This window comes from Alligator mississippiensis, chromosome 3 (genome assembly GCF_030867095.1).
Source record: "Alligator mississippiensis isolate rAllMis1 chromosome 3, rAllMis1, whole genome shotgun sequence".
NCBI lineage: Eukaryota > Metazoa > Chordata > Crocodylia > Alligatoridae > Alligator > Alligator mississippiensis.
In genome coordinates, this window is record NC_081826.1 from 153,729,908 (window position 1) to 153,742,263 (window position 12,356).

At 43.7% G+C, this 12,356-nt stretch overlaps 1 protein-coding gene across 3 annotated transcripts in view; it reads left to right on the forward strand.

Annotated features, from left to right (window-relative positions):
* GAK (cyclin G associated kinase) overlaps positions 1–12,356 on the forward strand; it is a 126,462-nt gene that overhangs the window by 32,878 nt on the left and 81,228 nt on the right. For all 3 annotated transcript variants that reach the window (XM_006259256.4, XM_019490721.2, XM_059724549.1), the window contains 4 exons: positions 606–720; positions 1,177–1,319; positions 8,454–8,579; positions 10,084–10,173. In XM_006259256.4, the coding sequence (XP_006259318.2) occupies positions 606–720; positions 1,177–1,319; positions 8,454–8,579; positions 10,084–10,173 (474 nt within the window). The remainder of the gene's footprint in view (positions 1–605; positions 721–1,176; positions 1,320–8,453; positions 8,580–10,083; positions 10,174–12,356) is intronic.

Sequence of the window (12,356 nt, forward strand, 5' to 3'; positions counted from 1 at the left end):
TGCGGGGTGGGGGGAGATCAGGCCCCTCACTGCTTCTGCCTTCTACCTGCTTCTCCCACAGCAGGGGGGTGGGGAGGGGCAAGCTATCAGAAGCTGCAATATTACAAATAGCTACATTTGCAAACTAAACTACATGTGGATGTGGTTTAGTTTGCATGGTAGCAAACTCATTTAAATGGAAAAAAAAAACCTGCACGTGTACAGTGGGATGCAGTTAAACTGCAAAAATGGCCAGCTTTTTGTCACATGTACAAGCATGCCCTAAAAAAAGTTAGTTGATTAACTTTAACTTCAAATGCTTCATCTAATATGCTATACTTGTCAAGAGAGAAGCTGTATCTAAGTTCAGATTTGGATCCGATTTCTACTCCCTCCCCCCCCAAATAGTTATAATTTTTATTTATTTTTATTCTTGGTAACTTGCCTTCATCTCAACTCCTGTTCGAATGAGATGCTGATTCATCTCTTTGATACATCACATACAAATTACTTTTGTCTTCATGTATGAAATAACATTTCAAAACCATGAAAGCTGCAAGTTGCTTGTGCCTGATTGCATGAAGGAGCTCTCTAACAAGTTTTTTCCTTCAACAAATTTTCCTCAGAAAAAGCTTTCAGGTCATCCCAACGTTGTCCAGTTCTGTTCTGCTGCATCTATAGGAAAAGAAGAATCGGATACTGGGCAGGCTGAATTTCTTCTGCTCACTGAGCTATGTAAAGGTAAAACTTCTGTCTTTGAGTACTATGGATTATCCTAAGCACTTGTTCATTTATTTTGTATGTAACAAGTACTGAACAAAAAAAAGTGTGAAGCTTTAATTTTCAAGGAACAGAAAAACAACACTTAATTTTGCCTGCAAACTCTGCTCAGAACATGGTGGTGTAGAACGGACTGCAGTTAATGAAGGAGCAGCTCTTACAAACTTTTTACTTTTGAAGGCATTCATAGCTTTTTGACCTGTAAGAGCACTGAAGACCATCTTGTGTCTTTTTCCTGTAGGGGTAAGTGATAAAAATCAGCCTGGAATTTGTCTATATAAAATCTGTTAAAATGTAGGGTTTAAAATGTTACTTAATAAACATTTGTCACATTTACTCGCCTAATATTCTATATGGTAACTTTTCAGAACTTGAAATATCTATATGCTAATATGAATTGGTTTTTCTCTTCTACAGGGCAGCTGGTAGACTTCTTAAAGAAAGCAGAATGCAAAGGGCTTATTTCATGTGATACTGTTCTGAAGATATTTTATCAGACCTGCAGAGCAGTGCAGCATATGCATAAACAGAAACCTCCTATTATTCATAGGGATTTAAAGGTACAGTATAGAATTTTAAAAAATAATTTTTTCAAGTATAGTAGGAGCATGCTAGCTTGGATTTATGCATAATATGAAACATCTTGAAATGCAGCACAAGCTATTTTGTCAAGAATACTGTTTGAGAATGAAGTCTTGCTTTATATAGCTTACTATTTAGGCAGCATCTATTATTAATATTTTGTGCTAAAATACTTGTTGACATTCCTGCTAGACTACTAAAAGGCAGTTGAAACCTTGTGCTTTGCTTTTCTCCTCTGAAGTTAATCGGAGCTTTTTTTTTTAAGGAGTTAGTACATGTTCCTGAAATTAATTCAGCTTAGTTCTGGTGGTAAGCAGAGAGAGGCATTGGTATGTACCATATTCACTCAAATATTGGGCAACTCCCCAATAATTAGATTCTGTATATGGAACATTTGTAAATTTGTTATCATATTCCAGGTGTAAAATCTAATTATTGGAGGTTTGCTTTGAATTTGTCCCCCTCCCATTACTATAGCAGAGAAGACAAATCTGGGAGAGATCAGGTGGTCCCTTTGCTCCCCTGCCAACTTCTGCTGCAACCCCTTTCCACACCTTATTGTAAGACCCTGCTCTCCCTGGGCACATGGAAGTAAGGCAAATCTGAAAACACTGAGTTGGAAATAAACATTCCTGTAGTAATGTGCTAGTTCATCCACAACTGATTAATTTTACCTTTTTTTTTTGAAATTGCTCCAAATTTTAGCACAGGTACTCCATAAACACACTTTTAAACAGCAGTTTTGTACCTACTTGCATCTAGTACAAACTATCCAACTATGCATGATATTAATCCAAAGCCAAAAAGCTTATGATTTACTATATAGTTGATTGGGCTGGGCCCCAGCAGAGTCAACAGTGTTTTAAGTCATGGTGAATCCCATAGCTCAGCACTGCTCTGTGTGGTGTATGTGTGTGTGCACGTGCACATACTCCTGATTACATTTCCCCCTTCTCCAGGGAAAGGCCACTGTTCATAACCATGGCAATCTGTAACATAAAAATCTTGTGAAGGTAACAGGATCCCTCGTTCTTTAAATGAAATTCATAAGCATTTATATCAGTGTTTCCTATAACTTTTTTTCTCCTTCTCTTTCACGTGCACGTGAAAGAGAATATCACATCCTCCTACTTGAACATGGAATGTGCTTTTCTTGGGAAGGAACAAACTGAGCGTGTGTTTGCAGTATAGTCTACGTGGAGCGTCTTAACAGGTTATCAAAGGCTTTGATTTTTAGTGGTGCGTGTCCATACAATCTAGTTAACTTAAGTCATACTGAGAGAAGAGCATGGTCAGATCCAGGATTTTGGAAGGGAGAGAGTGGAAGCAGCAACCTGTGCTGGAAGAGCTGCTGTACCCAGGCTTGCAGCCTCCCCACAACAAGTGGAGGAGCAGCAGTGGGGGATTTTAAGTCTCTGAAGCAGGTAAGAATCTTTTCTGCCCCTTCCCTTCTCCTCTGTGCTCAGTGGCACATTTCCACCCTTCCTATTCTTCCCCTTCCCTAGCTGCTGTTGTCCCCAGAAGAACCAGGGGCTGGGGAGGCTCTGGAGCCAGTTCTGCCCAACTGCAGCTAGTCTGCATGTGGAGCCAGGCTTGGTAAAGACAGTGGTGGCAGTGGGTGGATTTCCTTCCCCTGCACCTGCTCCTTGGCTGTAACGAACCTGGGCAGGGAGGTGAGACCTGCCCACTGCTGCTGCTGTCCCTGTCTGAGCCTGCCTCTGCCTGGAGCTGGGCTGGAGCAGGCAAGAGCAGCTCTGGAGCCCCTGCCCATGCCCCCAGGACACTTGGAGAATGCAGCAGCAGTTAGCAGGAAGGGAAGGGGCTGCTGAGCACAGAGGAGGGAATTTTTTATTTGTTTCTGAGACTTAAAGTTCCTGGCTACTAATCCTGCTGTATGGTAGACTTAAAGGGAGAGGGTGTCCAGGCTGTTGCAGAGCACCACTCCCTCTTCCTCTTTCCCCACCCTCTCAGTCCTCACAGAGAAAAAGATGCGTTAATCAGCCTGAGGTAAATTTTCCTGGTGCAAATTGTCTAGAGTAATTTTTGCACCAGTAGCTAAAACCTCAGTATACAGAAGCTCATGGAACATAAGGTAACAAAATAGGAAAGGTCTCCTCTAACAATCAGCTGTAAAAGCGTTTTCAGCACCTACCCTTTTTTGAATAACCTTTTTCACAAAATTGTTCTAGACTAAGTTGAAATGAATACTGTAATCTGATTAAAAGTCAGTCTGGGGGAAATGTCTCTGGTACAGATTCAGTCAGAGAGGGGAAAAAGCTGGTTTCATGTTACTGTGGCTGCAGAAGGGGAGAGGACTTTAACATAGCCAGAGAGGGCAAAATCCTGACTTCTGTGCTGCAAGAGACAGTGACTTCATTATAGTGATGTGGGAAGGTGTGTTCCTTGATGATTTCACTCATCTCCCTGCCTTTTCCACAAAGCTTTATTTAGATCATCAGAGGAGAAGACTCTTACCAGTGTGCATGTAGCTTCTGAGGCAAATCATTTTATTGTTCTTTAGTTTAAACCCATATACAGTGAAACTTGTCTAAGAGGAAATTGCAGTGGACCAGGAGAAAGTTCTGGTTTAGACAGGCTTCTTTTTTATATGGGAAGCAGAGGCACCTGCTTTTCCTGGCTCCATGATGCCTTTCTGCTGGGCAGGCACTCAAGAAACATTGTCCCCTGCTTGGTATGGCTGATTAGCAAGACTGGGGGGACAGAGGAGCAGGGATGTTTGTTAGGGTGTCAGGGCCAGTGGCACTGCAGTTTTGCCGACTGTGCTGCTACCCCCTACTTGCTAGTTTGGCTGGGGACCAGGGCATCCATAGTGCTACCTAGACTGCTAGAGCCCAGGAAAGAGGAACCCCCCCCCCCACATGTGGCTCTGCTTGCTGCTCCCTTGCTTCCTAGGATGCCTGGTGATGGTTTCCATTGGGTAGCAAGGGTAAGAGGGCTCCCTGAAAAGTGGTAGCACTCCCTCATCCATTCAGAACTGGAGTAGCAGTAGGAACAAGGCAACAGGACTGCCTTTCCAATCCCTGCTGCTGCCTGCAACTCTTTATAGGCTGTGCTGCAAGCCCTGGGAGTAAAAAGCTGCTGTTTGGTCCTGGGCTTGCTGGCATGCCCTTTAAATTTCCTGGCATGCTAATACTTTGAGACTGGGGAGGTGCTTCTTAGTCCAGCAAGCAGGAGCAGCTTTTCAGAGTGCCCTGCAGGACAGTGAAACCTGTTTAAGAAGTAGGGGTGGTGCTGCTGAAAACACTTACAGCTGACTGTTAGAGGAGACATTTCTTATTTTGCTACCTGTAAAAGCTGGAAGCCTGTCAAATTTCCTTTCTGTTTTAATATTAGTTTCTGGTTTATACTGGCTAAAAACACTTCATTCCCTGTTAGCCATGCCAGGACCACAGACATCTTTTGGCTTGAGTAGGTTTCCTGATTTAATGGTTTTTAATCTTAGACAAGCTAAACTGTACAGTTTTTTTTTTTTTTAAATGTTGCTTTGCCTTTAAGTGTAGCTTCTTCAGAGAAAAGGATAATCCAAAGACTTTCTACTTTTTTTTTCTTTCTTTAAAGATACAGGGGTGCCTAAACTCTTCAGTATATTGCAGCTTTTAGTAGGCTGAACTTTGTGCAGTGACTGTCGGTTGTTTCCTTCTCCTTGTCAGGATGATTAGGTTCATTTTTCTTTCCCTTTGAATCTTTCTTTGTCAATGGCTAATGGTTATGTGAGAATTAAAGAACTTAATGAAGAACTAATTATGGAGTGCCTTGTAAATAGTCTTATGGTTTTGTTTCAGATGGGCTTCAAGCATCATATACTTGCAACATCTTCAAAATTGGGGAGGGGAGCTGCTGCTCAGGAGTGTGCAGCAGCTATTGCATTTACATGTGTATGATCCCGTAGCAATACAAGGGAGCTAAATGACCCCGTTTTGAACCTGGATGAAGCAGGGTTAAATTTTGAGTGATTTTGCTAGGATTGTATTGTTACAAGTCTTGCAGGTTCATAGATTCATAGATGTTAGGGTTGGAAGGGACCTCAATAGATCATCGAGTCCGACCCCCTGCATAAGCAGGAAAGAGTGCTGGGTCTAGATAACCCCAGCTAGATACTCATCTAACCTCCTCTTGAAGACCCCCAGGGTAGGGGAGAGCACCACCTCCCTTGGGAGCCCGTTCCAGACCTTGGCCACTCGAACTGTGAAGAAGTTCCTCCTAATGTCCAATCTAAATCTGCTCTCTGCTAGCTTGTGGCCATTGTTTCTTGTAACCCCCGGGGGCGCCTTGGTGAATAAATACTCATCAACTCCCTTCTGTGCCCCTGTGATGAACTTAAAGGCAGCCACAAGGTCGCCTCTCAACCTTCTCTTGCGGAGGCTGAAAAGGTCCAGTTTCTCTAGTCTCCTCATAGGGCTTGGTCTGCAGGCCCTTGACCATACGAGTTGCCCTTCTCTGGACCCTCTCCAGGTTATCCGCATCCTTCTTGAAGTGTGGTGCCCAGAATTGCACACAGTACTCCAACTGCGGTCTAACCAGCGCCCTATAGAGGGGAAGTATCACCTCCCTGGACCTATTTGTCATGCATCTGCTGATGCACGATAAAGTGCCATTGGCTTTTCTGATGGCTTCATCACACTGCCGGCTCATGTTCATCTTGGAGTCCGCTAGGACTCCAAGATCCCTTTCCACCTCTGTGCCACCCAGCAGGTCATTCCCTAGGCTGTAGGTGTGCTGGACTTTTTTCCTCCCTAGGTGCAGCACTTTGCATTTCTCCTTGTTGAACTGCATCCTGTTGTTTTCTGCCCACTTGTCCAACCTATCCAGGTCTGCTTGCAGCTGTTCCCTGCCCTCCGGCGTGTCCACTTCTCCCCATAGCTTTGTGTCATCTGCAAACTTGGACAGAGTACATTTCACTCCCTTGTCCAAGTCACTGATGAGGACATTAAAGAGTATCGGTCCAAGGACCGAGCCCTGCGGGACCCCACTGCCCACACCCTTCCAGGTCGAGACCGACCCATCCACTATGACTCTTTGGGTGCGACCTTCTAGCCATTTCGCCACCCACCGGACTGTGTAGTCATCCACATCACAGCCTCTTAACTTGTTCACCAGTATGGGGTGGGATACCGTATCGAAGGCCTTCCTGAAGTCTAAGTATACGACATCCATCCCTCCACCCCTCCACCCTTGAATTGCGGCACTCAGAATTGGATGCAGTACTTCAGCTGCAGCCTGACCAGTGCTGCATAAAGGGGAAGCACGTGGTGTGACAGTACAGCATATAACAGCTGCAGCATGCTCTCAACAGCAGCAGCTCCCCATCCCATTTTGAAGCCTTTACAACTGTATGCTTATCCTTGCACTGAATTAGTTTGTCCTTTTGTCACATGGAGACAAATGAGTCGGCTTGTGGCTTAGGAAATAGTTTTCTTGGGAATTAAATTTCAGTTCTTTAAAATTTCCTTTGGATTAGTTTTAAAGGCATAGGACAAATCCCCTCAGAATTTGCCTGGTCTACATAAATCTTCAGAAGACCAGGGCTACCTTGATGGTCATCCTTTTCCTTGAGGAGTTGGAGATCATTAATGATATATCTAAAGTATTCAAGATGGGGGCTGAACCAGAGGAATTATTGTGCTTGTCCTGGGGTTGGTGTTGTAGCAGGTTTAAAGCAAGCAAGATCTGTGTCTGGCTTTGAGTACTAAAGTTTTGGGATTATATTGTAACTGTAGGAATCCTTGTTCCAGATCCTTAAGGTGTGCATTCCAGTTAGTGGGATCAGAGCAGATGTGGTTGTAACATAGAACTTGACTGTAGATGATGGATCTAGTTGTTGGTTTAGGATGAAAACTGGTGGAATGAAGGTAGCTGTGGTGTTTGGGTTTCTGATGCACTGTGGTGGTGATGTGGTCATTGTAGACTGTCACCATGGTATCTAGAAAGTTTGGGGTGGGGGGGTAAGGGGAGAGTTGATAAAATCCTGTTGAAATTTCTCTAGAGATTCTTTCCCATGTCATCAGTGTAACTTGGGTATATCAGGGGGTTGAGAGGGCAGCTGCTGAGGAAATGGGCTTCAAGGTCTATCATAAATATATTGGCATGTTGGGGAGCTATATGTATGCTCATGGCAATGCCTTCTGTGGATATAGGCAGTCCTCAAATCTGAAATTGTCCTTGGACAACTAAGCAGGACAGTGCGGTGGAAAAAGAAGCTGTATCCTTGATGGGGAATAATGTTCTTTAAGGCTTATATTATAATTCATCCTTACTGGGGGGAATTTTGGTGTGCACAGTTGTGACATCTGTGGTAGGTAGTGTTTGCTGGAAGCTTGTCAATTAACAAATGTGTCCATCAACAATATAAGAGCCATTAATGAGATGAGGGTTGTAACTCAGGAATGCAACTTGCATCACCCCGCTTCCGTTGCATCAACAGATGCAACTCCACGTGGTACAAGATACAGTGATAAAGGTGCTCATGCTTTGCGGCTAATTGTCGTGCAGGAAGATGAGATGTGCAACATTTAATATTTTGAATAAATATTTGTGGCACTTGCAGTTAGCATAGACTGCCCTTGAGGTTTTCTCTAGCTTTTAAGTGGTGCTGCTGCTGAGACTAAATGTTAAATGCATCTTCTTTCAGAGCAGGTAGTGAAAACTCTGTTTCATGGCTCTCTAATTTTGTTTAGTCCAACTTTCTTCTAATGTTACGTTTTGTGTGACTTTTTCTAGTTCTTTGCCCAGGTATTTTCATTGAATTCCAAAAAATACCAAAATTTTTAACCTTTACAAAATTGAATATAATTCAGGAAAAACTATATAGCAATGATTTACTTAGCTAGTTTTCATGATTTTTTTTATTCTCTGCTGTGCCTTAGACTTGGTCCTTAGGTCAGTCACATATACTTACACTGCTTTTAGGGTTCCTCTTCCACAAGATTAGGATGTCACCTACCGTGCATTCTTAAATTTTCAGATGCTTTGAGATCTTTGTTTCTGTAAGCACAAATGTTCCTTAAAGACTTGCCATTTAATCATTTTATCAATCTGTGCCCTTCTGAGTACTTTTATAAATGTAACATCTTATCAATTTACTTCCATTGCAGGTGGAAAACTTGCTGATTAGTAACCAAGGAACAATTAAGCTGTGTGACTTTGGCAGTGCTACAACAGTAGCATATTATCCTGACTACAGCTGGTCTGCACAAAAGAGAGCAGTAGTTGAAGAAGAGGTGAGAAACTTAACATGTAATTAGTTTTAAAATGTTGAGTTTACTATTGCATGCTTGCTTTTGTCACTAACCCTGAGTAGATCTATTTTATAATGGCTCTAAGACAACCAAAGGTCATTTGGATTTCAAATTTGATTAAAACAACTCACTTGTTAGCTTATGCTGTACCTACTGCTTTTTCCCCTACCTAAAGAGAAATATACTTTGTGCGCAAAAGCTTGTATAAGATATCTTCCACCTATACAGTGTCTGCTGTTCTAATGCAGAGAAATAAGAGTATGCAACTTTGAAGTTCTGATCTCTCATTAAAAAAGATAAGGTATTGACTCATTTCCTACTTGTATGTTAATTTACACTCTCTGCAAAAAGGCATAAAGTTATTTTGTACTGGAGTGATCTTATTACATCAGCTGCTAAAGTAAGGTCCCTAACATTGATTTGGGTGATTTTTTTTTTTTTTTTTTTGTGAAAAGCAGTAAGGTCTGTTTCATAGACTTGGGACTGTGCTATATTTCTGTACTCCCAGGACAGCTATAATTAATGATTTTACAGAAGTGGGGAAAAGTACTATGTTTTTGTAAGTTTGTCTTATATAGCACATGGCTTACCAGGCTGACAGGTAGTATCAATTTGCCTTGGGAGGGATGTAGGATAAATTAACTGGAGCCATTTGAGTCATTAGAAGTACAAGATGAAGTTTAAAATCCACAGGCTTATCAGTGGGCATTCAGGTTGACAGCATTAAATTCTTTATCTGGCCCAGTGGAATGATCTTTCTTTATATTCATTCCTTCTCCTTTCCTCCCCCACCCCCCTTTGGAATTCAGGACTTGGAGCCACTTGCCAACTTTCTGAGAACAAATGTTTGTGCCCTGCAGTTGGCTAATATTTCTTGCTTAAGGTAGTGACAAGAGGAACAAAGAGTCCCTTTTCCAGGAAGGTTTTCAGGGTATGATTATAGGCTTATTTGCTCTACATTTATACCCTGTATAAACACTTAGTGAATACTAAAGTGTGTCTTTTGAGATGGGTTACCCTGCTTTGTAATTGGAATAAGCTACTAAGTGTCCACACCTGGAGTTAGTACAAAGTGACTAGTACTCAGTAAATCCAGTTTCTACTAACTTCCCCATGTAGACAAGCCCCAAAAAATAGTGGTGCTGAGAAATGATTCTCTCTTGAGAATTGGGTAGCATGCAGTCTGGATTTGCTTTCTGTGTTGCTTTGAAAGGACTACTGAAAAAAGGATTTCATTTACAGTAAAAATGTGAATCCCAGAGTCTTTATACTGAGGTACATAAAAAGTCTTGTACCAATATGGTGAGATTCAAAGCAAAGGGTCCTATGCTGGTAAATATTTCCCAGACTGTCTTTAGAAGTTAGTGGACTCCCTTTCTTTGCATTCATTTTAGCAAAATGTAATTTGAAAGCTATTTTCTTAGTTATAAAGTTCTAGTGCACTATTTGAGGCTGTTCCTCAAGAAGCTATACTTTGTGTTTGCAGATTACGAGGAACACAACCCCGATGTACAGGACTCCAGAAATGATCGACTTGTATTCAAACTTTCCAATTGGTGAAAAACAGGATATATGGGTAGGGACTTTCATTTATCTTTGTATTTAATACTGTCTGCTAGAGACTGTTTGCATAGTTAGTATAGTTAGTCTCATATTCTGTTTGAATGTGTTAGTCACTGTTGTAATGTGGAGTGCAGACTGCAACTTAATTGGTTGCATTATTCTAATATTATAGAAGTGTCTGGCTGCCTGGCTTTATTTGCACTCTGGTTGGTTGTTTGTCAGCCAATCAGTGTGTGAAGAAGTATTTGGACAGGAGGTGGTAGAGCGCTGCCATGATGGCAGAGACACGGGGGGGATGGAGTTGGGGAGGGGGGGAGGAGGCCAGCAGTGCTGGCCTCGCCCTCCCTGTCCTGCTCCCTTCACCCTACAGGTGGGGCCCGAGCCAACTCCTTCCCCCCCTCACTGTCACGGCCTGGCTTTTCTCTACCCTCGGGCCTGGGCCCACTCCTTTTCCTCCACCCCCCTCACCTTGACCATGGTGGCACAATGCTCCCTCCTGTCCTGGGTCCCACCTGCTGGGCTGCACAGGCAGCTCCTGCCCAGAGCTGGTCTTGCCAGGCTGCAGGCCCATACTCCACTGTGTGCCAAGAAATCTGGGGGGGTATGTACCCCTCTCCTTCCTTTGTGCCCCCCTGCCCCATCTGTCCCCATAGACTTACCCTGAGGGAGATGCTGTTCACCATACTGCCTGGCTGGCATGTGCATACACACATGCATGTGGCACCCCTGCATCGCACTCTTCCCCCCCTCCCCCACTTTGCGGACTGGAACTCTGCCAGCCTGCAAAAGGAAACCCACAGTTTCCCGTGGTTCTTTTCTTGGTTCTTATATAGCACATGGCAGCCAGATTGAGGCCTCTGTGGTGAATGAGGCCTCAAGTTGGGTTGTGGGATGCTCAGAGTCTGGGCAGCTTATCCAGGGGCACGGAGGGGGTGGGCTCCCACCACTGTGCAGGTGGAGGCCTGGAGGAACGTGTGCCCCCTGGATCTGTGTGCAGGGTGGAGGCCGGCTGCTGCTGGGGGCCTGGCTCTGCCCCACTGTCCCAGGAACAGTGCGATGCCATGTGCTTTCCACGGGCTGACTGCACCAAGTCCCCTTCCTGCCCAGCGGTGGCAGGCACATAGCATTGCACCACTCTGAAGGCAGCAAGACACAGAGCCCAGCCTGCAGCAGCATCCCACCTACACCCTGTGCTCACATCAAGGAGGTATTCACACCCCTGGACTTAGCCACTTGGGCGCCAAGCATCCCATGCCCCCCGCCCCTTCCACCTCAACAGACTTACCTGCCTGGGGGGAAAGGAGGGAGGTTGTGCACATGTGCTCAGTCCTGCCCCCCCCCCCCCCCAAATAATATTTTCTCCCTCCACTTATGCAGGAGGGTCGGGGGGGAGTGAAGTGAATTGAGGGTTGAGAATATACCACAATGCCTTACCTGCTTCTCTTTAGCTTGACTGTCCTCTGGTCCAACTGTGGCTGTCTAGTGGATGGGGTGAAAAGTGGTCTCAGAAGTAAATATATGCTGAACAGTTGAAGTTTATCTAAAACCAACTTCTAGGAGTCTACCAGGAAGTTTGCCTGAGGCTAACGCAGTCAGAGTTGTGATGCTATAAGCACTCTGTGAGGAAAACGTTCTTCTGCCCTAGGTTCAGTATCTTGCATGGACACTGCATGACATCATGGCCACAACAGCACTCCAATTCTAATGTGGGATGACATTTCAGAATTCTGCATGTTACATTCTCCTTTATGATGCTTCTCCTTTGTAGGTCAGCATGATGTAGCTGACCTATGAAGGATGAAACTACCTTTGTGCCTTAAGTGCCTAAACAGGCTTTATCAGAACTGGTCTTGAATCCTAATTGAGACGGAGGCCTGCCTGGCTGGCAACACTCAAGAGTTGATCAGAATTAAAGAAGTAAATTTAAAGGAGTCACTGTGTCCATATGCTCTGCATTCAAGTAGGATTTAATTCAGTTTGGCTTAATACATTTCCAAAATCGGGTCATTTCAATTCTAAAACAAAATATCTGCACAAGAATTTAATGCAGACTAATTTGCTTTAAAAGCTACACTAGATTAATTTTCCCTAATGTATATAATGACATTTGGATACCTGCCAAAATTTGTTACCGTTATCAGACTTCTTCACAGCAACATGACTGCAACAGTCCTAAGCAATGCCTTGGAAATAGAC